The sequence below is a fragment of the Nerophis ophidion genome, linkage group LG02 (genome assembly GCF_033978795.1).
Source record: "Nerophis ophidion isolate RoL-2023_Sa linkage group LG02, RoL_Noph_v1.0, whole genome shotgun sequence".
Taxonomy (NCBI): Eukaryota; Metazoa; Chordata; class Actinopteri; order Syngnathiformes; family Syngnathidae; genus Nerophis; species Nerophis ophidion.
In genome coordinates, this window is record NC_084612.1 from 5,319,617 (window position 1) to 5,344,906 (window position 25,290).

The 25,290-nt window shown below is 38.0% G+C and overlaps 1 protein-coding gene across 1 annotated transcript in view; it reads left to right on the plus strand.

Moving 5' to 3' along the window:
- The window catches only part of LOC133569638 (carbohydrate sulfotransferase 8-like), a 569,215-nt gene that overhangs the window by 76,501 nt on the left and 467,424 nt on the right, over positions 1–25,290 (plus strand). The window contains exon 2 of the mRNA XM_061922123.1: positions 21,915–22,094. Within this exon, the coding sequence (XP_061778107.1) occupies positions 21,944–22,094 (151 nt within the window). The 5' untranslated portion in view covers positions 21,915–21,943. The remainder of the gene's footprint in view (positions 1–21,914; positions 22,095–25,290) is intronic.

Consider the following 25,290-nt stretch of genomic DNA (forward strand, 5'->3'; position numbering starts at 1 on the left):
CAAACGTTTATTGAGTGTTGTTAAAAGAAAAGGTGATGTAACACAGTGGTGAACATGCCCTTTCCCAACTACTTTGGCACGTGTTGCAGCCTTGAAATTTTAAGTTAATTATTATTAGCAAAAAAAATAAAGTTTATGAGTTTGAACATCAAATATCTTATCTTTGTGGTGCATTCAACTGAATATGGGTTGAAAAGGATTTGCAAATCATTGTATTCCGTTTATATTTACATCTAACACTATTTCCCAACTCAATTTATTCCAATAAATACATTCAATAAAAACAATTAGTAACTGAGCATCCACCTAGTTTGCAGCGTTTAGTGCTGGCAGGCGCACACAGATCCCAATCAACTGGGGAAAGAATGGGGAAATGTACTCGCCGCGAGACAGACGAGAAGCAAAACGGGCATCCCCGGAGACGCAAAAAGGTGCATTAAGAGCGGTTTCCCTTGCCAATAATTCATGAAGTCGGTGGCTATAAATCCTGCAGCATTTGTCTTGTGTGCAAATTACCAACACATCCCGATGACCTCCATTCAATTTTTTGAACATTTCAGTCAACCAGCCAGTCAAGTCCCACAAGACTGCTGAGAATATTATTATGGGGTGATGATGCCTTCATAGGCACATGTTATTTACGGTACTATACAGGGCGGATGTCCACTTGCAGGGTAAAGTGCTGCCCTCAGCTAAAAATAATGTAATAAATAATCAGGTGTAATGAGCTTCATGTTTTTTGCCCATGCTGCCTTCATGCATCCTGGTAAAAGTCAGAGATTCTCCATCTCGTTGTACGCCAAATAATCACTTCATGAAATTTTCAGACACAGTGTTACTGTTCAAACTGTGTGTAATGTTACAGTGGCCGAAAATATTAAATAACCCCTGCCTTGTTTTGAATGAATATTTTATTGTGATCCGATTCCCGGATCACACCCTTTGTCTAGTTTTTTGGAGTCCTTTTTGGTTTTTTGATTGTTGGGACTCTTCCGGGGCTGAGTTCATGTGTGCACTTCCTGTTTTTGTTACCATGGTTTCTGATTTGCCCTTGTTTCTATGCACACCTGTCAGTAATTGTTTACGGGAGTATTTATACCTGCCTGCTACCTTTTGTTCAGGCTGGATGGTTTGTTTGCTCCATGCAACAGTCAGGTTTGTTTTTTTCACTCTGTGCTAAGTTCCGTCTTAGCTTCCGTGCGTTCGACACACTGTTTTTGAACTCTTTGACTACTTGCTAAGTTCCGTCTTAGCTTATGTGCATTCGGCACGTGCCTCTTGGACTCTTTAGACTGCATGCTAAGTGTAGCATTAGCTTCCGGTTTTCCTTTTGTACCAGTGTTATTTTCACTTTTGTATATTAAACAAGCTCCTACCTGCAATCCTGCTTTGTCCTGGTCCTGTAGCATCTCGGGGTGACACCTTCGCGCATCAAAATGGGTTTCAAACGTAACATATTTAGACCTACAATGCCGCTGTATTTTGATGTTGGTCATTGTGGTGGTACTAAGCCAAGTTTTTTCTGAAGTGGTGCTTGGTATAAATATCCTGCAGTTGGCACACTTTTTTTAATTTTCATTAAAAATACAATGAAAACTGGTAATAAATCACAGATGTATCCATTTTTTTTTTTTTTTTGTTCTCACTTCGGATATTGGAGCCTTGAGTAATGGCTGATGTTGAATACACGATCACACAAATCTGAGCACGTGCTTTTATTTTGTAGTATGTAATGATAGAAAAGACTTGATCAAGTGGAATTAGTCCGAGAACAAAGGTAGGCATTAAAAATACGAACCTTTTAATTATCAACTGGAACAGACTTGTGCTGTTTTTAAGGAGAACTGTAGTGGCAATTGTTTTTTTTGTTTTGGTTTGATTTTTTAAAACACCAAGTGGCTACAATAATTCATTAAGTTTAGCTCATAACACAGAAAGTTAAGTGATCCAGACACTTTTTTTTCGGTATACTTTCTTGTGTGCTAATGTCATGGAGACTTATGCAAACACAAATATTTGATACTTGTTTATATTGACAAATGTTTTAGATATTGTTCAATTAAGGACATTTATTATATATGTCGAGCTTGTGAGGTATCGTGTGCTTAGCTGTTGTGTAGCTGATAGCTCCTAGTAGCGTATACCTTACCATGTTTACGTTTTGTTAGATGCCATGACTAAAATACAAGAAAATATCAACCTTTTTGTGTTTTTTGGAGGACATTTAGATCATGCATAAGTAAATGCACTGGAAGACTAAAATCTCCAACTTATGTTGGAGATTTTACAAGCTATGTCTCTATTATTTTAATATTGGACCGATATCCAATATCAATATCGCATCCGCACACCCCTACATCAGTGGTGTGCCGTCAGGGCAGACAAGGTCTTCTCTGCTGGCCTAACACAACCAGGAATCATAATTAAAGATCAAATTAATTTTTAATTTATTTTCCCCAAATGTCTACAAGTATTCATATTCTCTTCATGTCATATTATGCTCCTTCTAATGCTGTTATTTTTAGGTTAGAGTTTGTATCCAATCAGAATTCAGATAGCATATATCGCCATGCTGCACGAAATCTGCCCCAGGCCTTCAGAATCAACGATACGGGGGTCTGTGCACCATACAGTTGATAGATAATTGCAATAGCCAATCAGATCACGAGTTGTTGTCAGTAAGAACTTCTCGCCGGCCTCACGTTGAATGTGACATTTACGCGTCCTGTGATTGGACACTCAGCAGAGCCACGCCCAGGACCGTTAGCAGATGAATTTGAAGACACATACAGTTGATAGACTGTTGCGATAGCCAATCAGATCACAAGTTGTTGACAGTAGCCTATCTAGGTAGCCTAATGGTAACAAGAATTTGATTGGATACTCACGTGTCATTCCAAAGTGAGTACTAGTTGCAAGGGTGTACCCCACCTTCCTCCCAAATGCAGCTGAGATAGGGTCCAGCGACCCCAAAAAAGGGACAAGCGGTAGAAAATGGATGGATGGACAGTGTTTGCGACGTAGCCATACCAGGCTCGCAGAGAAATCGCCGATACTCACTTTTTTAACCCGCAAAAAAGGAGAACAAAACGTTGACTAGGTGGCAAGATATATATTTGCAAGGCCATTTTCAAGAAGGATATTTAAAGACAAACTACATCTTGTGAGATAATGTCGGTGATGGAATGGGGAAATGCCCGCCACTTCCACTCGAATCAACCGACCACGAGCGGTACCACTGGCTTATACGGCATCGAATGGGTCCTACAAATTGTGGGTTCAAATATTTTCTTTTCTTAATTTTTCACATTTTAATATGTTTTTTTGCCAGTTTAATTTTGACAGTACAACCTAAGATAGCTCTTAATTGCTGATGCGGGTTTATTGATTTTAAATGTGCCAGAAAATAGCCCGTTTTGTGCACTATTAATGTGTTTCAATGATCACACTGCAAAAACTAAAATCTGAGTAAGATTAAAGATTGCAAATAAGGTTGATATTTGCTTATTTTCTGTCTGATAAGATAATTCTTCTCAATAAGCAGATTTTATGTTAGAGTGTTTTACTTGCTTTAAGGATTTTTTCCTTATTTTTTCACATTTTAATATGTTTTTTGGCGAATTTAATTTTGACAGTACCACCTGAGATACCTCTTAATAGCCGAGGCGGGTTTATTGATTTTAAAACGCGCCAGAAAATAGCCCGTTTTGTACACTGTTAATGTGTTTCAATGCTTGCACTGCAAAAAACTTAAATTTATGTAAGGTCAAATATTTTAAATAAGGTTGTTTGCTTATTTTCTGTCTGATAAGATAATTCTTCTCACTAAGCAGATTTTATGTTAGAGTGTTTTATTTGTTTTAAGGGTTTTTTCACCTTTTAATATGTTTTTTTGCTGATTTAATTTTGACAGTACCACCTAAGATATTTCTTAATTGCTGATGCAGGTTTATTGGTTTTAAAACGCGTCAGAAAATAGCCCGTTTTGTACACTATTTATGTGTTTCAATGCCCACACTGCAAAAAATAAAATCTAAGTAGGATTAAATATCTCAAATAAGGGTGATATTTGCTTATTTTCTGTCTGATAAGGTATTTCTTCTCACTAAGCAGATTTTATGTTAGAGTGTTTTACTTGTTTTAAGGGTCTTTTCCGTATTTTTTCACATTGTAATACGTTTGTATGCAAAATTAATGTTGACAGTACCACCTAAGATATTGTTTAATTGCTGATGCGGGTTTATTGATTTTAAAACGCGTCAGAAAATAGCCCGTTTTGTACACCGTTGTTGTGCTTCAATTCACACACTGCAAAAACTAAAATCTAAGTAAGATTAAATAGCTCAAATAAGGGTGATGTTTGCTTATTTTCTGTCTGATAAGATAAATCTTCTCACTAAGCAGATTTTATGTCCGAGTGTTTTACTTGTTTTAAGGGTTTTTTCCTTATTTTTTCACATTTGAATATATTTTTGGGCGAATTTAATTTTAACAGTACCACCTAAGATATCTCTTCATTGCTGATGCGGGTTTATTGATTTTAAAACTCGTCAGAAAGTAGCCCGTTTTGTACACTGTTGATGTGTTTCAATGCTACCACGACACAAACTAAAATCTATGTAAGAATAAATATCTCAAATGGGAGTGATATTTGCTTATTTTCTGTTTGATAAGATAATTTTTCTCACTAAGCAGATTTTATGTTAGACTGTCTTACTTCTTTTAAGGGTTTTGGTCCTAAATGATCTCAGTAAGATATTACAGTTTGTTGCCGAGATGTTATGACCTATAATGAGTAAAACATGCTTGAAACTAAAATATCAACTGTTGCAAAACACTCTCAAGTGTGAAACAACTTGTTTAAAGTAATAATTTTTTATTTCAAGCATGTAAAAAAAAAAATCATGACTTTGACACAACTGTGTCTCATATTAAAACTGATGACAGCCAAATGGACTTTGCTGTTTTATTTTCAATGAAACAATAGAAAATACGAACGCATAATAGTACAGTTGTTATTAGTGAGAATATACTTATTTTAAAGTATTTTTGGGTCCATTGAGGTTTGCTAATTTTACTTGTTTTGGAAAGTCTTGACAAGCCAAATGTTCCTGTTCTATTGGCAGATAATTTTGCTTCGTTCGAATAAAATACCCCTAATTTTGATATTTTTTATTCTTGTTTTTTGAACACTGACTTTTTGCATTGCAGTAGTGCGTAAATGTGTTCCTGTATGGTATTTCTCCAGCAATGGTCATTTGGTGACATAAATGATGGTATTTTGAGAGGTAATCATTGAAGTCGGACATCACTGAAGGCCTAGGTGGGAAACTGCCCTACGTCAGGGGTCGGCAACCCAAAACGCTGAAAGAGCCACATAGAACCAAAAATACAAAAAACTAATCTGTCTGGAGCCGCAAAAAATGAAAAGCCGTATATACTGTAAGTCTTATAGTGGAGGCAACACATGACGTAAGTGTCTATATTACCTATAATAGCCTACTATCAAAACGACTATGTGTCGCAGGCTGAAGCAAATCTTCGTTGACAGAAATGTTGAAATTTTGTACATTTATTCTACACATTTTTACAACATTACAAACCATTAGCAAACCAGAGGCTACTCTGAAGGTGAGATAACTCCTGGAAATGACTGGCTCAGAATGGCCAAAAGTATAGATGTGTGTGTCCAAGTTAAAAGATTCGGCAGGCAGTTTGATTTTAATAGATTTATTACAATCTTTGACAAGCTAGGTAATATTTGCTGTGGTCTGGAACAACATGGCACACAAACAACTATCTTAAATGCAGCCAATATTACATACAGATAATGTGTCATAAGACATGCAAAACTAAAGTATATACAAAGAAGATAAAAGTAAATGATATTAAATTATTTAAAATATACCTACTAATGAGGATTAATGATGTAATATGTACATAAAGCTAGCCTAAAAAGCATGTTAGCATTGATTTTCTTGCAGTCATGCAATGACCAAATATGCTCGATAAGCACTCCACACAATTCAATAACACCAACAAAGCTCACCTTTGAGCATTCACAGACAGTATGAAAGGTTTGGTGGACAAAATGAGACAAAGAATGAGTGGCATGAAATATGTCTTTCACTGGCATTATTGAATAAAGTTAAACATGTTAACAATTTCTAGGCGCAGTCAAGGCGTTGAGGGGTTCCGGTTTGGGAACCGCAGGATTAGGTCTCTGCTTTTTGCAGATGATGTGGTCCTGATGGCTTCATCTGGCCGGGATCTTCAGCTCTCACTGGATCAGTTCGCAGCCGAGTGTGAAGCGACCGGAATGAGAATCAGCACCTCTAAGTCCGAGTCCATGGTTCTCGCCCGGAAAAGGGTGGAATGCCATCTCCGGGTTGGGGTGGAGACCCTGCCCCAAGTGGAGGAGTTCAAGTACCTAGGAGTTTTGTTCACGAGTGGGGGAAGAGTGGATCGTGAGATCGACAGGCGGATCGGTGCGGCGTCTTCAGTAATGCGGACGTTGTACCGATCCGTTGTGGGGAAGAAGGAGCTGAGCCGGAAGGCAAAGCTCTCAATTTACCGGTCGATCTACGTTCCCATCCTCACCTATGGCCGTGAGCTTTGGGTCATGACTGAAAGGATAAGATCACGGGTACAGGCGGCCGAAATGAGTTTCTTCCGCCGGGTGGCGGGGCTCTCCCTTAGAGATAGGGTGAGAAGCTCTGTCATCCGGGAGGAACTCAAAGTAAAGCCGCTGCTCCTCCACATCGACAGGAGCCAGATGAGGTGGCTCGGGCATCTGGTCAGGATGCCACCCGAACACCTCCCTAGGGAGGTGTTTAGGGCACGTCCAACCGGTAGGAGGCCACGGGGAAGACCCAGGACACGTTGGGAAGACTATGTCTCTCGGCTGGCTTGGGAACGCCTCGGGATCCCCCGGGAAGAGCTAGACGAAGTGGCTGGGGAGAGGGAAGTCTGGGCTTCCCTGCTTAGGCTGCTGACCCCAAGATCCGACCTCGGATAAGCGGAAGATGATGGATGGATGGATGATTGATTGAATTTGAGCTTGATTGACGGGTAAAGCTGTAAATATGACAGAGTGTCTAGGTGCCAGTCCCTTTAAGAAAGTCATTCTGCCTTGGATCTCCAACTGGGTAGGGTATTTAAAATAGGTCCCTCTATTTGCTGGAAGTCAGGGAAAAAAGCTGTGAAAATGACAGAGTGTCTAGGTGGGTGTCCCTTTAAGAAGGCCGTGGATCAGGATCAGGAATGCAAAAATAGTCCCTCTATTTGCTGGAAGTCAGCAAAAAACACTGTAAATGTGCCTAAGTGTAATTTAGGGTACAAGCAGGGAGTACATTTGACTCTCTAGTAATTTAAGAATGGTGGGATTTTTTTCCAAGTGTCAACACTTAGTGTACCAGCACTACCAAAGTCCAAAATAGGGGGCGGTATGCCATTTACAGCCAGCAGCAGTATCTTTGTAAAAGCAGAATAACGTTGAGTTTTTGGCGTGTTTTAATCCATCCGAGCGTCTTTTCTGTTTCCTTTGAAAGCTCCGAGCGCGCCGACATCAAGGACTGCCTGCTCAGACTCGCTTCCTCTCCTCCAAACTGCAAAAATGAATGTCATTATTTGGTGCTTGCAAGCAGAAAGACGACTCTCCAGACTAGACATCTGTTGGCTGCATTGTATAATGAAAAAAACAAAACAAAGCACACCATTTGTCTTATTTGTTTACTAAATACAAACCCCGTCTCCATTTGAGTTGGGAAATTGTGTTAGATGTAAATATAAACGGAATACAATGATTTGCAAATCATTTTCAACCCATATTCAGTTGAATTTGCTACAAAGACAACATATTTGATGTTCAAACTGATAAACAATTTTTTTTTTTGTGTAAATAATCATTAACTTTGGAATTTGATGCCAGTTACACGTGACAAAGAAGTTGGGAAAGGTGGCAATAAATACTGATAAAGTTGAGGAATGCTCATCAAACACTTATTTGGAACATCCCACAGGTGTGCAGGCTTATTGGGAACAGGTGGGTGCCATGATTGGGTATAAAAGCAGCTTCCCAAAAAATGCTCAGTCTTTCACAAGAAAGGATGGGGCGAGGTACACCCCTTTGTCCACAACTGCGCCAGCAAATAGTCAAACAGTTTAAGAATAACGTTTCTCAAAGTGCAATTGCAGGAAATTTTGTGATGTCAACATCTACGGTCCATAATATCATCAAAAGGTTTGGAGAATCTGGAGAAATCACTCCACGTAAGCGGCATGGCGGGAAACCAACATTAAATGACCGTGACCTTCGATCCCTCAGACGGCACTAAATGAAAAACCGAAATCAATCTCTAAAGGATATATCCACATGGGCTCAGGAACACTTCAGAAAACCACTGTCACTAAATACAGTTTTTTGCTACATCTGTAAGTGCAAGTTAAAGCTATACTATGCAAAACGAAAGCCATTTATCAACAACATCCAGAAACGCCGCCAGCTTCTCTGGGCCCGAGATCATCTAAGATGGACTGATGCAAAGTGGAAAAGTGTTCTGTGGTCTGACGAGTCCACATTTCAAATTGTTTTTGGAAATATTCGACATCGTGTCATCCGGACCAAAGGGGAAGCGAACCATCCAGACTGTTATTGACGCAAAGTGTAAAAGCCAGCATCTGTGATGGTATGGGGGTGCATTAGTGCCCAAGGCATGGGTAACTTACACATCTGTGAAGGCACCATTAATCCTGAAAGGTACATACAGGTTTTGGAACAACATATGCTGCCATTTTAGCGCCATCTTTTTCATGAACGCCCCTGCTTATTTCAGCAAGACAATGCCAAGCCACATTCAGCATGTATTTCAACAGCGTGGCTTTGTAAAAAAAGAGTGCGTGTACCTAAAGTTCAGACCTGTCTCCCATCGAAACTGTGTGGCACAATATGAAGCGTAAAATACGACAGTGGAGACCCCGGACTGAAGAACGACTGAAGCTCTACATAAAACAAGAATGGGAAAGCTTTCAAAGCTTCAACAATTAGTTTCCTCAGTTCCCAAACGATTATGGACTGTTGTTAAAAGAAAAGGTGACGTAACACAGTGGTGAACATGCCCTTTCCTAACTACTTTGGCACGTGTTGCAGCCATGAAATTCTAAGTTAATTATTGTTTGCAAAAAAAAAAAAGTTAATGAGTTTGAACATCAAATATCTTGTCTTTGTAGTGCATTCAATTGAATATGGGTATGAAATGTATTCCGTTTATATTTACATCTAACACAATTTCCCAAATCATATGGAAACGGGGTTTGTATTTCCGTTGCGTGCCTTTTTTCTGATGGAAAATAGGAACTGCTATTGCTCATTCGCCACTCTGACCATGTCGTGTGACCTTTCACCCCAATGATGCTTGGCAGCCGAACTTTTCCAATAACTTTTTCATGTTTAAAAAAAAAAAAAAGAGCTGTCAGTCCCGCCGTTTGATCACACAAGACAACGGAGCCACACTTTGAACGCGATTTTGGCGCTCCCGCTCATCCTGTTCTCCTGCCCGCCGCCATTAATTAATAAAGCACGCCTGCCAGCGGCTTTCATGTCTTTTATTAGCCCGCCGCGCTGTCGCTTCCAATGACGCTGACAATTGAGTGGGAATGAAAATGATCCCTGAGCAAGGACCTCTTAAATGCGCAGCATCATGGTGAGGAAGCGGGAGTGGGCCGTGATGCGGTCTGTGGATAACGTGAGCTCTTGCTCGACAGCGTGGATATCTCTTGGAAGCATTTCCACAGTGCATGTGGTGGATTTTCACTTTGCTTTTAATTGACTTCTTGCTAGATATAATTACATTTTATACACATAAATATATAATATATATATATATATATATATATATACTATATATATATATATATATATATATATATATATATATATCCATCCATCCATCCATTTTCTACCGCTTATTCCCTTTCGGGGTCGCGGGGGGCGCTGGCGCATATATATATATATATATATATATATATATATTTTTTTTTTTTTAATTTCATTTCAGACTTACCGTATTTCCTTGAATTCCCGTCATCATTTTCAAAATGGAGGAGGCTGATTTCAATACCGGTAATTTGAAATCGCATAAAAGGAAGAAGATTAACCTTCCTCTTGTGTTAGCTTTCTGTTACCATCTCTTATGTTAACGGGTCGGTTTTGACCCATGTCTTAAATCAGCTGTAAAATACACTAAAAACAATTATCTATCATCCAATTTGTTTCTCATCTCTTGGTGACCTCGTTAGGCTTCCCTATCCTTGAAAATTTTGGTTTTAATATTTTTGGTTTGGGCCATTGGGCCTTTTTTTTGTCAGTATACCCCTCGATTTCAATTTTTAAAAATGGTAAAACGAACCTCAAGAGAATCATATAAATAAAAAAAAGGTTGTTGTGTTACCTAACTATTACTGAGGGGTATTAGAACACTTCTCTTAAATAAATGTGTTTTATTTATTTTTTCATTTTAAGAATTTTAACTATAGTAACATCTATGGTGTTACGGGTCAATTTTGACCCATATGTATTTACTACAAGAAAAAGGCTAAAACATATTTTTTTTCAGCAACAGAAATCCAACATCAAACAAACAACAACCAATCAAGCAAATGAAAGCAAGAGAAATAGATTACTAGTTCCAAAACTAATAAAAAAACTAAATCAGAGTGGCAAAAAGTGACACTTTTAGTGTCCGTCTTTTGTTTGTTTTTGTACAGGATAACGAGGTAAAATGAGAATCCACTAAAGCTCACATGATTGGGAGAGGAGCTGGCTGTCAGTGTGTTCAGTTTTGGCTCTTATCATTGCTTTATCATCTTATTTTTATAACTGGGTCGAAACCGACCCTAACAACACCAAAGGCATAATTTCTACCAGAGCATTTTATAATTTAGTGAAAAAAATGTAAATGTTTTATTTTGTTGACAAAAAGGTTCCTGACAAAGTCAAAAAGCTTTGATGCAAAAAAATAAATGTATGTGGTGTTTTTATGCATTTAAAAACTAAAACGGGTCGGTGCCGACCCTAACACAAGACGAAGGTTAAGAGCTATTCAGTAGGATTTAAGGTCCAAGCTATTGAATACCGGTATGTTAAAAAGAATAGTAAGCAGCTATGTTTTATTAATATACCGTAGCTGCGTGTGTCAAATATGAGTTATTAAATGACTCCCGCCTCCTGGTGGTAGAGGGCGCTAGTGGTCCTTCTTGCGACTACTCGGCTGCAGAAGAAGTGACAATGAGTGACGTAATATGTGCTGGGATAAAGAGATCACTTACGGAGCAGAACGGGAGGGGTAGTTTTCCAAAGATAATTCTGTCATCGCCCGCACTACACGTGAGGAGCCGAGCTAACTGATAGAAGTTTTCGAAACTGGACTTTCAATCGAAGCAGGAGGTAATAAAGGAAGATCTCCATCGAGACAGAGGGACTTTTAAAACTGAAGAAAGGTAAGGAAGACTTCTATAAACAAGTTATTGAGGCTTTTGATCAGAAGGAGCTGGCTTGGACTTCATTTATAAGTAATGGTAAGACCATCATTTTTTTATTTATCAAATGTGCTTTTCAAGATGGTATCCTTACATCACACTCAAATTTTTACTGCATGCCTTTGGTAAGAAGAGGTTTTAAAATAATGATCACATGCTTACTTTTACCGCATGCCTTTGGCAAGCGCAGGAGTGAGAAGAGGTTTTAAATTAATTAGCGCCCCGGCGTCAATTCAAGGAAATACGGTAGACACTTAGACAAACTTTTTTGATCCACAAGGGAAATTGTTCCATAGAGTATTTTTTATTTTTTTTTAATCAATTTGAAAGGGGCGGTATAGCTCGGTTGGCAGAGTGTTCGTGCCAGCAACTTGAGGGTTCCAGGTTCGATTCCCGCTTCCGCCATCCTAGCCACTGCCGTTGTCTCCTTGGGCAAGACACTTTATCCACCTGCTCCCAGTGCCACCCACACTGGTTTAAATTTAACTTAGATATTGGGTTTCTCTATGTAAAAGTGCTTTGAGTCACTAGAGAAAAGCACTATATAAATATAATTCACTTCACAGTAGCTCAGCTTCAAAGGATGGAAAGGGTATGGATGGACAGGATAATGCAGGGAGATAAGTAGACTAAAAATGTACCATAGGAGCAATGTCAAATATAACATATTTGTAATATTTATATATTATATATACAGTATATAATATATACTGATATATTATTAGATGTATTATATTATATTTTATATATTGTTAGATACAACATATAACAAATCCCAATTATATATATATATATATATATATATATATATATATATATATATATATATACACACCCAGTATATATAATTAATTTAATAAAATGAAATATAATTGTCTCATATATTAAATTGTATGAATGGACTAGACTCTCACACTATTAACTAGATTCATTCAACATCCATTGCACGGGTTGCCCAGGGGGTGTCCCCACATCTGTAGTCCCCTCCAAAGTTTCTCATTGTATCCCATTCTTGCCTTGATGTTGGATCTGAGCCGAGAATGTCTTGTGCAGCCCTTTGAGACACTTGTGATTAAGGGCTATATAAATAAAGTTTATTAGTTTTTTTTAAATTTTCATTTAAATTTTTTGTTTTGTTTATTTCTTCATTATTTTTTTATTTTAATGTATTCCAATTTATTTTATGCAAACATAATTTTAAATGTAAATGGATATTTTAATTTCATTAGATTTTTTTTCAGTATTTAAATTATGTTGTATTGTATTTTATTTTATTTCGTTTCATTCCAATTGACTGCGATGTCCAGGGTGTAACCTGCCTTCCGCCTGCATGCAGCTGAGATAAGCTCCAGCACCCCCCGTGACCCTGAAAGGGACAAGCGGTAGAAAACGGATGAATGGTTGGATGGAAGTTTTATTTTATTTGTGTGATTTTGTTTCATTCAAATTGACTATTTTATGAACATGTAATTTCATTTAAACGTGGTTCCTTTTTTAAATATTAAAAAATACATTTGTTTTAAAATTTTGTTTATATATTTCTTTCCATTTAAATATAAATGTAGATTAAAAATATTTTAATAAAATAAAATATATTCAATCAGATTCAATAAAATCTGCATTTATATTTAAATTAAAACATAGATGTATAAAAAAACAAAAAAACAATTGGATTTTGATAGTTGTACATATGTTGTGTTTGTATACAATTTTTATGTAATGTTATTCCTATTTAATGTACATTTAAATGTATTTTTTTCATATAATTTTATTTCATTTATTTTATTTTATTTAGTCATATACACGCATCACAGACATGTCTGTTCATTCACATGGAGTCATAATGTAAATCGTAATATTTGTCTATTCATACAGTCGTGGTCAAGAGTTTACATCGACTTGTAAAGAACATAATAAGTTTCCTATCATTTTTGTTTTGTGATAGAATGATTGGAGCACATACTTGTTGGTCCCAAAAACATTCATGAAGTTTGGTTCTTTTATGAATTTATTATGGTTCTGCTGAACATGTGACCAAATCTGCTGGGTCAAAAGTATACATACAGCAAAAGTGGTAAAGGAATGGCTAAATCAGGCTAGAATTAAGGTTTTAGAATGGCCTTCCCAAAGTCCTGACTTAAACCTGTGGACAATGCTGAAGAAACAAGTCCACGTCAGAAAACCAACAACTTTAACAACTGCACCAATTTCGTCAAGAGGAGTGTTCCAAAATTAAACCAGAAGCTTGTGGATGGCTACCAAAAGCGCCTTATTGCAGTGAAACTTGCCAAGGGACTGTCATGATGGGGGGGTAGAAGCTTGCAGCGGGGTCGTTCTCCCAGGAAAGCAGACGGACTCCTCGGAACATGGCGTTTAGGTAAAGACATGATTTAATTTTAACTAAAGAGTGCTCACAGCGGAGGCACAACTTGGGCTAAGGAACAAAACTAACACATAAACAGACTATGAACATAAATCAAACACAACTTTCTTGGCATGGCATGAAGCACGAAACTATGGCAAGGCATGAACAAAGTCAGCACAGAGCAAGAAAAGATCACAATGACGCCAGGCCGACCAACAGAAAAGGACAGGCTTAAATAATGATATGGTGATTGAAAACAGGTGCGTGAACTCAAATGAATCAGGTGCGTGAGTTGTGAGGACAGGTGAACTGATTGGTAGTCATGGCAACAAAACAAGGGAGTGAAAAAAAAACAGGAACTTAAAGAACCTAAATGTCAACAGAATGTTGCCAAACAAGACATGATCAAAAAGACATGACAGGACATGTAAGCAAATATTAGCATTGCTGTATGTATACTTTTGACCCAGCAGATCTGGTCACTCTTTCAGTAGACCCATAATAAATTCATAAAAGAACCAAACTTCATGAATGTTTTTTAGGACCAACAAGTATGTGCTCCAATCACTCTGTCACAGAGGTTACAATCCTTTTTGAAACAAAGAGCTACTTCTTGGGTACTGATTAATGCGAAGAGCTACCAGTTTGATACACACTTAAATACATTGCTAGAAATAGCCAATTTGCTCATTTTACCTTTAATACATAAATATATATATATATTTATATTTAAAAAAAAAAGGGTATTTCTGTCTGTCATTCCGCCGTACATTTTTTTTCCTTTTACGGAAGGTTTTTTTGTAGAGAATAAATGATGAAAAAAACACTTAATTGAACGGTTTAAAAGAGGAGAAAACAGGAAAAAAAGGAAAATAAAATGTTTAAACATAGTTTATCTTCAATTTCGACTCTTTAAAATTCAAAATTCAACCGAAAAAAAGAAGAGGAAAACTAGCTAATTCGAATCTTTTTGAAACAATTAAAAAAACAATTTATATGAACATCATTAGTAATTTCTTCTGATTAAGATTAATTTTGAAATTTTGATGACATGTTTTAAATAGGTTAAAATCCAATCTGCACTTTGTTAGAGTATATAACAAATTGGACCAAGCTATATTTCTACAAGACAAATATCAATATCCATACATCTCTGTGCCATGTCTACCTTAAAATCGCCGGTAAAATGTGCAGACCAAACGATCGGGACTTTCGCATCTTGTGACACTGGAACAACTTAAATCCGTCGATTGGTAAGTGTTTGTTTGGCATTAAATGTGGGTGGAGGGAAAGGCTGGATGCAAATATAGCTACAAATGTACATACAGTTAGCCTAAATAGCACGTTAGCATCGATTAGCATGCCGTGCTAATCGATGCACACTCCACGTAAGGCAACTTGAATCCGTCCCTGATCGTGTTGTTACACCCTCCCACAACACACCGACGAGGCATGATGTCTCCAAGGTACGGAAAACAGTCGAAAAAACGGAAAATAACAGCTGATTAGACTCGATGTTTGTAATGTGTTTGAGAAAATGGCGGATTGACTACCTAGATGATGTCACGTTGTGACGTCATCGCTCCGAGAGCGAATAATAGAAAGGCGTTTAATTCGCCAAAATTCACCTATTGGGTTTCACTATGTAAAGCGCTTTGAGTCACTAGAGAAAAGCGCTATATAAATATAATTCACTAATTCACATCTATTTGTTCTAGATTTTCCAGAACAAAAATTTTAAAAGAAATTCAAAAGACTTTGAAATAAGATTTAAATTTGCTTCTACAGATTTTCTAGATTTGCCAGAATAATTTGTTTGAATTTCAATCATAAGTTTGAAGAAATATTTCAGAAATATTCTTCATCGAAAAAACAGTAGCTAAAATGAATAATTAAATTAAAATGTATTTATTATTCTTTACAATAAAAAAAAAATAATCTACTTGAACACTGATTTAAATTGTCAGGAAAGAAGAGGAAGGAATTTAAAAGGTAAAAAGGTATATGTGTTTAAAAATCCTAAAAGCATTTTTAAGGTTGTATTTTTTCTCTAAAATTGTCTTTCTGGAAGTTATAAGAAGCAAAGTAAAAACATAAATGAATTTATTCAAACAAGTGAAGACCACATCTTTAAAATATTTTCTTGGATTTTCAAATCCTATTTGAGTTTTGTCTCTCTTAGTATTAAAAATGTCGAGCAAAGCGAGACCAGCTTGCTCGTAAATAAATGAAATTTGAAAAATAGAGGCAGCTCACTGGTATGTGCTGCTATTTGAGCTATTTTTAGAACAGGCCGCCGGGCTATGTTGGTGACCCCTGCTCTATCACAAACAAATAAGAGTTGTAGAAATTATAGGAAACTCAAGACAGCCATGACATTATGTTCTTTACAAGTGTATGTAAAGGTTTATTCAGGTGTACTGGAGAGGAGGCTTCGCCGGATAGTCGAACCTCGGATTCAGGAGGAACAGTGTGGTTTTCGTCCTGGTTGTGGAACTGTGGACCAGCTCTATACTCTCGGCAGGGTTCTTGACGGTGCATGGGAGTTTACCCAACCAGTCTACATGTGCTTTGTGGACTTGGAGAAGGCATTCGACCGTGTCCCTCGGGAAGTCCTGTGGGGAGTGCTCAGAGAGTATGGGGTATCGGACTGTCTTATTGTGGCGGTCCGTTCCCTGTACGATCAGTGTCAGAACTTGGTCCGCATTGCCGGCAGTAAGTCGAACACATTTCCAGTGAGGGTTGGACTCCGCCAAGGCTGTCCTTTGTCACCGATTCTGTTCATAACTTTTATGGACAGAATTTCTAGGCGCAGTCAAGGCGTTGAGGGGTTCCGGTTTGGTGGCTGCAGGATTAGGTCTGTGCTTTTTGCAGATGATGTGGTCCTGATGGCTTCATCTGACCGGGATCTTCAGCTTTCACTGGATCGGTTCGCAGCAGAGTGTGAAGCGACCGGAATGAGAATCAGCACCTCCAAGTCCGAGTCCATGGTTCTCGCCCGGAAAAGGGTGGAGTGCCATCTCCGGGTTGGGGAGGAGACCCTGCCCCAAGTGGAGGAGTTCAAGTACCTAGGAGTCTTGTTCACGAGTGAGGGAAGAGTGGATCGTGAGATCGACAGGCGGATCGGTGCGGCGTCTTCAGTAATGTGGACGTTGTATCGATCCGTTGTGGTGAAGAAGGAGCTGAGCCGGAAGGCAAAGCTCTCAATTTACCGGTCGATCTACGTTCCCATCCTCACCTATGGTCATGAGCTTTGGGTCATGACCGAAAGGATAAGATCACGGGTACAAGCGGCCGAAATGAGTTTCCTCCGCCGGGTGGCGGGGCTCTCCCTTAGAGATAGGGTGAGAAGCTCTGCCATCCGGGAGGAACTCAACGTAAAGCCGCTGCTCCTCCACATCGAGAGGAGCCAGATGAAGTGGTTCGAGCATCTGGTCAGGATGCCACCCGAACGCCTCCCTAGGGAGGTGGTTAGGGCACGTCCAGCTGGTAGGAGGCCACGGGGAAGACCCAGGACACGTTGGGAAGACTATGTCTCCCGGCTGGCCTGGGAACGCCTTGGGATCCCCCGGGAAGAGCTAGACGAAGTGGCTGGGGAGAGGGAAGTCTGGGCTTCCCTGCTTAGGCTGCTGCCCCCGCGACCCGACCTCGGATAAGCGGAAGATGATGGATGGATGGATGGATGGATGAAGTGTATGTAAACTTTTGACCACGACTTTATATCCACATTACGTAAATAATCAGTCATTTTACACACATGTACGCACACAAAAGCAGCCTGTCCATTCACATACTGTACATGCACGACATATACAGAATGCAAACAAACGTATTTGTATTCACGCAAGAACACCAGCATGGATGTAAACAACAACCAAATGCAAACGTGAAACAGGAAGTTGAGATGAAACGTCAATCTCCTGCTTTCCTGCCGTTCTTTAGGTGTCACGCAAGAAGAACATTTGATGTTGGCCTCTTGATGCCACACGCTTGAGTAGCGGCGCTCATTTGCATATTCCTATCTTGAAGGCAGCCGTTTGCGTGCGCTCACGTCCATCCAGCCGGAACGACGCTGGAAAAGCCTCGACTTTATTTTGGCGAGACGAGGAGGAAGGCGGGAGTTATTTTTTTTGCCGAGCGTCTGCACAGCTCGAATTTGTCTCACTCCATGGATTATTGCTCGCAAATTAAATGGACTAAAGAGTGTTTTATGCCAGTTTAGACAAATGGATGTCGAGGCGGATCGTCGGGTTGATACGGAGAATGTTGAAAAATTGAGCTGGGAGAAGCGGGTATGGGGAGCTAAAGTGGTTGTTGGCGGCGCGGAAATCCATGTGCACCTGATCGGAGATTATAAACACTGTGCAAAAAAACAAACAGAAAAAATGGCAGGGTAAAGAATCGATGGATGATTAAAACAACAATGAGTCAGGTTTTGACCACGTGAATAAAATTAAATACCGTATTTTCCGGAATATAGAGCGCACTAATATGCAAGCCAGACCCACTAAATCAGTGGTCCCCAACCACCGGGCCGCAGAAGAATTTTTTATTCATTTCTATAAAAAAAATAAATAAAAAATAAAAATAAATAAAAATATTTTTATTTATTTATTAAATCAACATAAAAAACACAATATACACTTACAATTAGTGCACCAACCACAAAATCCTTCCTTTTTCGTGACAAAAACGTCCCTTTTTTATGACAAAGAAAAAAAAAAAAAAAAAAAGGATCTCCCACCCTGCCGCGGGACAAACTATTAAGCGTTGACCGGTCCGCGGATACAAAAAGGATGGGGACCACTGCACTAAATATTAGGAAAAAATATACACACATTTTTCCATATTAACCGCACCAGACTATAGCACGCATATATATATATATATATATACATTACAAAATTAGTTATTTACACAGAAATATGCAACACGGCAGTAAAACGGCTGATCCAACAAAACAGAAGTCATTTCATTTTACCAATGAATTTACTAACATGCACCCCGACTTAAACAAGTTGAAAAATTACCATTTAGTGGTCAATTGTACGGAATATGTACTGTATTGTGCAATCTACTTATAAAAGTTTCAATCAATCGTCATGGACCCACTAGCTGCGGAAGCTTGCTCTCCAATTAAGCTAAACCTGCGGCTCTTTATTGCCGCCCTTATAGTCCGGTGCGCCTTTTGTATGAAAATACACCCATTCATCGGCAGTGCGCCTTATAATCCGGTGCGCCCTATAGTCCAGAAAATACAGTACTACACTAAATAACAGCACTGAAAAATACACAATTTACCACAACAACCAATAAGAATAATTTTACTTTATTTTTGGGGGGATTTTTTTTATAAATTATATATATTTTAATACATTTCTTGCTTTTATACTTGGCCAAATAAACCAATTCTGTGAACTATATTTTTCTTTTTAAATTTTATTGAACATTTTGACCAAAGAACCACCATTAAATTTTTTGTAGACCACAAGGAAGTGTTTTCCATTTAGAAAAAAAATATATAATAATATGACTCCTTTAATGCGCCTTATAATCCGGTGCGCCTTTTGTATGAAAATACACCCATTCATAGGCGGTGCGCTTAATAACACGGTGCGGCCTATGGTCCACAAAATACAGTAATACACTAAATAACAGCACTGAAAAATACACAATTTGCCACTACAACCAAAAACAATAATTTTACATGATTTTTTTGAGGATTTTTTTGATTAATTATATTCATTTTATTAAATGTATTGCGATGAGGTGGCGACTTGTCCAGGGTGTACCCTGCCTTCCGCCCGATTGTAGCTGAGATAGGCGCCGGCACCCCCCGCGACCCCGAAAGGGAATAAGCGGTAGAAAATGGATGGATGGATGGATAAATGTATTGCTTTCATACTCGGCCAAATTAACCAAATCTGTGAATTAGATTTTTCTGTTTAAATTTGATTGAACATTTTTACCAAAGAAACCACCATTACATGTTATGTAGACCACAAGGAAGTGTTTTCCATTTAGAAAAAAAATATAATAATATGACTCCCTTAAGGCGCCTTATAATCCGGTGCGCCTTTTGTATGAATATACACTCATTCATCGGCAGTGCGCTTTATAAACCAGTGCGCCCTATGGTCCACAAAATACAGTAATACACAAAATAACACCACTGAAAGATACAGAATTTACCAGAACAACCAAAAACAATAATTTTACATGATTTTTTTGAGGATTTTTAAAAATATTTATATTAATTTTATAAAATGTCTTGCTTTCATACTTGGCCAAATCAACCAATTCTGTGAACTATATTATTCCTTTTAAATTTGATTGAATATTTTGACCCAAAAAAAACACCATTACATGTTATGTAGACCACAAGGAAGTGTTTTCCATTTAGAAAAAAAAAGTAAAAATATGACTCCTTTAATGCGCCTTATAATCCGGTGCGCCTTTTGTATGAAAATACAACCTTTTAACGGCAGTCCGCCTTTAAATCCTCTGCTCCTTATGGTCAAAAAAATACGGTACTACACTAAATAACAGCACTGAAAAACACAATTTACCACAACAACCAAAATGAAGAATTTTACTTGATTTTTGGGGGGATTTTTTTTTTATTAATTATATTTGTTTTATTAAATTTTTTGCTTTTATACATGGCAAATTTAACCAATTCTTTGAATTACATTTTTCTTTTTAAATTTGATTGAACATTTTGACCAACGGACCACCATTACATGTTATGTAGACCACAAGAAAATGTTTTCCATTCAGAAAAAAATAAATAATAACATGACTCCTTCAATGCGGCTTATTATCCGGTGCGCCTTTTGTATGAAAATACACCCATTCATAACACTACAGAAAAATACAGAATTTACCAGAGCAACCAAAAACAATAATTTTATATGATTTTTTTAAGGATTTTTAAAAATATCTGTATTAATTTTATTTAATTTCTTGCTTTCATACTTGGCCAAATTAACCAATTCTTTGAACTATATTATTCCTTTTAAATTTGATTGAATATTTTGACCCAAAAAAACACCATTACATGTTATGTAGACCACAAGGAAATGTTTTCCATTTAGAAAATACAAATAAAAATATGACAGAAAATACAGTAATAAACTAAATAACAGCACTGAAAAATACGCAATTTACCACAAAAACCAATAAGAAGAATTTTACTTAATTTTGGGGGGGATTTTTTTAAATAAATTATATTTATTTTAATACATTTCTTGCTTTCATACTTGGCCAAATTAACCAATTCTGTGAACTATATTTTTCTCCTTAAATTTGATTGAACATTTTGACCAAAGAACTACCATTACATGTTATGTAGACCACAAGGAAGTGTTTTCCATTTAGAAAAAAAAAAAATGTTCCACCTTATATGGGGTGGTATTGCTCGGTTGGTAGAGCGGTTCCAGGTTCCAGGTTCGATCCCAGCTTTTGCCATCCTAGTCACTGCCGTTGTGTCCTTGGGCAAGGCACTTTACCCACCTGCTCCCACTGCCACCAACACTGGTTTAAATGTAACTCAGATATTGGGTTTCACTATGTTAAAGCGCTTTGAGTCACTAGAGAAAAATGCTATATAAATAAAATTAAGTTCACTTATTTACAAAAGAAGATGGAAAATAGACCATTCATCGGCAAGGCGTCCTATAATCCGGAAAATACAGTCGTTTTATTTTTTATTTACAAGCTTACCATACTTATTGTATTTTTTACAATTATTTTTTCAAATGACTTTTTAAAAAAAAATAGTGTTCTCTGCACATTAAATAACGCCTACAAGTAACCTTTTACTTAATTGTATGATTGCTGTAATTTGAGTAGTTGCACTCTAACGACGCGATGAAGTTCTACAGGTCACCTCCTGATGCGGCATTGCTAAAAATGCACTCAAACACTAAGGCAAACGGTCTTTTGTGCGTTCGCCATTTTTCCCCTGCTGACTGTTTTGCTAATTGTGCTCTTTGTTCCCATCTCACTCCAGAACCTTCTCTCGCATTAGTGTGGGAGGGGATGAAGTGCAGGATGGCGTTGGACTCCCTGCGTGGACGGAGGCGGAGGCTGCCCTGCTCCTTCTGGTTCCTCCTGCTGTTCGCTGCTGGGGGTGTGCTTCTCTTCATCCAGCAGCAGGACGCATCAGAGATGGTGCGCCGGCAAGGGCACGGTGAGTTTCCACTTAAACGCCTCCTTGTCTTCAGCACAACATGTTCGTTATAGTTACTTCCTCCTTAGAAACCTTACAGTTGTCCATCACTGAATCACTGACATAGCAAACATCTGTCAGTCCATTCACATAAAAACATACTCTCATAATGCAAACACATACAAACATAATGGAACATCCCTCTATTTGTATACATGCACAATTTGAACATGTCCATCCTGTTGACCATATTTGTCCATTCATGTGCGTATGCACAGAATGTGAAAATGTTTTTATCCATGCGCACAATGCCAACATCTGTCGGTCCATTCACATAAAAATATACGCTTATAATACAAACACATACAAACTTAATGCAAGATCTTTCTGTTCATTTGTATACATGCACAATTTGAACATGTCCATGTTTGTCCATTCACGTGCGTATGCACAGAGTGTGAAAATGTTTTTATCCATGCGCACAATGTCAACATCTGTCGGTCCATTCACATAAAAACATACGCTTATAATACAAACACATACAAACATAATGCAAGATCCCTCCGTCCATGTGTATACATGCACAATTTGAACATGTCCATCCTGTTGACCATGTTTGTGCATTCATGTGCGTATGCACAAAAGGTGAAAATGTTTTTATCCATGCGCACAATGCCAACATCTGTCGGTCCATTCACATAAAAACATACGCTTATAATACAAACACATTCAAACATAATGCAAGATCCCTCCGTCCATGTGTATACATGCACAATTTGAACACGTCCATCCTGTCGACCACGTTTGTCCATTCACGTGCGTATGCACAGAGTGTGAAAATGTTTTTATCCATGCGCACAATGTCAACATCTGTCGGTCCATTCACATAAAAACATACGCTTATAATACAAACACATACAAACATAATGGAAGATCCCTCCGTCCATGTGTATACATGCACAATTTGAACATGTCCATCCTGTTGAACATATTTGTCCATTCATGTGCGTATGCACAAAATGTGAAAATGTTTTTGTCCATGCACACAATGCCAACATATGTCGGTCCATTCACATAAAAACATATGCTTATAATACAAACACATTCAAACATAATTCAAGATCCCTCCGTCCATTTGCATACATGCACAATTTGAACATGTCCATCCTGCCGACCACGTTTGTCCATTCACGTGCGTATGCACAAAAGGTGAAAATGTTTTTATCCATGCGCACAATGCCAACATCTGTCGGTCCATTCACATAAAAACATACGCTTATAATACAAACACATACAAACATAATGCTAGATCCCTCCGTCCATGTGTATACATGCACAATTTGGACATGTCCATCCTGTCGACCACGTTTTTCCATTCACGTGTGTATGCACAAAATGTGAAAATGTTTTGTCCATGCACACAATTCACATACAAACATATGCTCGTACTGCAAACACATACAAATATAATGCAAGATCCCCCCCGTCTATTTGTATACATGCACAATTTGAACATGTCCATAGTGTCTACCACGTTTGTCCATTCACGTACGTACGCACAAAACGTTGGAATGTTTCTATCCCTTCACATGGGCACAATGCAAACATCTGTCAGTCCATTCACATAAAAACATACGCTCATAATGCAAACACTTACAAACATAATGCAATATCTCTCTGTCCATGTGTATTCATGCGCAATTTGAACATCTCTATCCTGTCGGCCACGTTTGTCCATTCAAGTGCGTATGCACGGAATGTGAAAATGTTTTTATCCATGCACACAATGCAAACATCTGTTACTCCATTCACATACAAACATGCTCACAATGCAAACGCATACGGATATACTGGAAGATCCCTCTGTCCATTTGTTAATGTGCGAAATTTGAACATGTCCATCCTGTCACATACATTCTACCACGGTTGTCTATTCACGTACATATGCACAAAAGAATAACATGTTTTTATCCTTTCACATGAACACAATGGAAACATCTGTCGGTCTTTTCAAATGTGCAAATATGTCCATCCATTCATTTTTACTGTACACAAATTGAATGCAAAATCTGTATGTGAATTCATATTCACTTAACATGTAAACATGTGTCCATCCTTTCACATGCAGTCACAATCCAAACACATCTGCCCATTCCTAACTTGTCTTTCCATTCACACACTAGTTCCTCCTTAAAAAAACAGTTTTGTTGTCCATCACTGAACGTGTACTCTATGGTGGAAGATTGATTGGTTATCCATGCACACAATGCCAACATCTGCCAGTCCATTCACATAAAAACATACGCTTATAATACAAACACATACAAACATAATGCAAGATCCCTCCGTCCATGTGTATACATGCGCAATTTGAACATGTCCATCTTGTTGACCATATTTGTCCATTCGCGTGCGTATGCACAGAATGTGTAAATGTTTTTATCCATGCACACAATGCCAACATCTGTCGGTCCATTCACATACAAACATACGCTCATAATGCAAACACATACAAACATAATGCAAAATCCCTCTGTCCATTTGTATGCATGCACAATTTGAACATGTCCATCCTGTCGACCACGTTTGTCCATTCATGTACGTACGCGCAAAATGTGAAAATGTTTCTATCCTTTAAATGCAGACAATGCAAACATCTGTCCATTCACGTACATATGCACAGAGTGTGAAAATGTTTTTATCCATGCACACAATGCGAACATCTGTCAGTCCATTCACATAAAAACATAAGTTCATAATGCAAACACATACAAACATAATGCAATATCCCTCTGTCCATTTGTATACATGCACAATTTGAACATGTCCATACTGTCTACCACGTTTGTCGATTCACGTACGTGCGCGCAAAATGTGAAAATGTTTCTATCCCTTCACATGCACACAATGCAAACATCTGTCCATTCACGTGCATATGCACGGAATGTGAACATGTTTTTATCCATGCACACAATGCGAACATCCGTCAGTCCATTCACATAAAAACATAAGCTCATAATGTAAACACATACAAACATAATGCACTATCCCTCTGTCCATTTGTATACATGCACAATTTGAACATGTCCATCCTGTCACATATATTCTACCATGGTTGTCTATTCACATACAGTACATATGCACAACATGTAAAAATGTTTTTATCCTTTCACATGCACACAATGCCAACATCTTTTGGTCTATGCACATACATGAC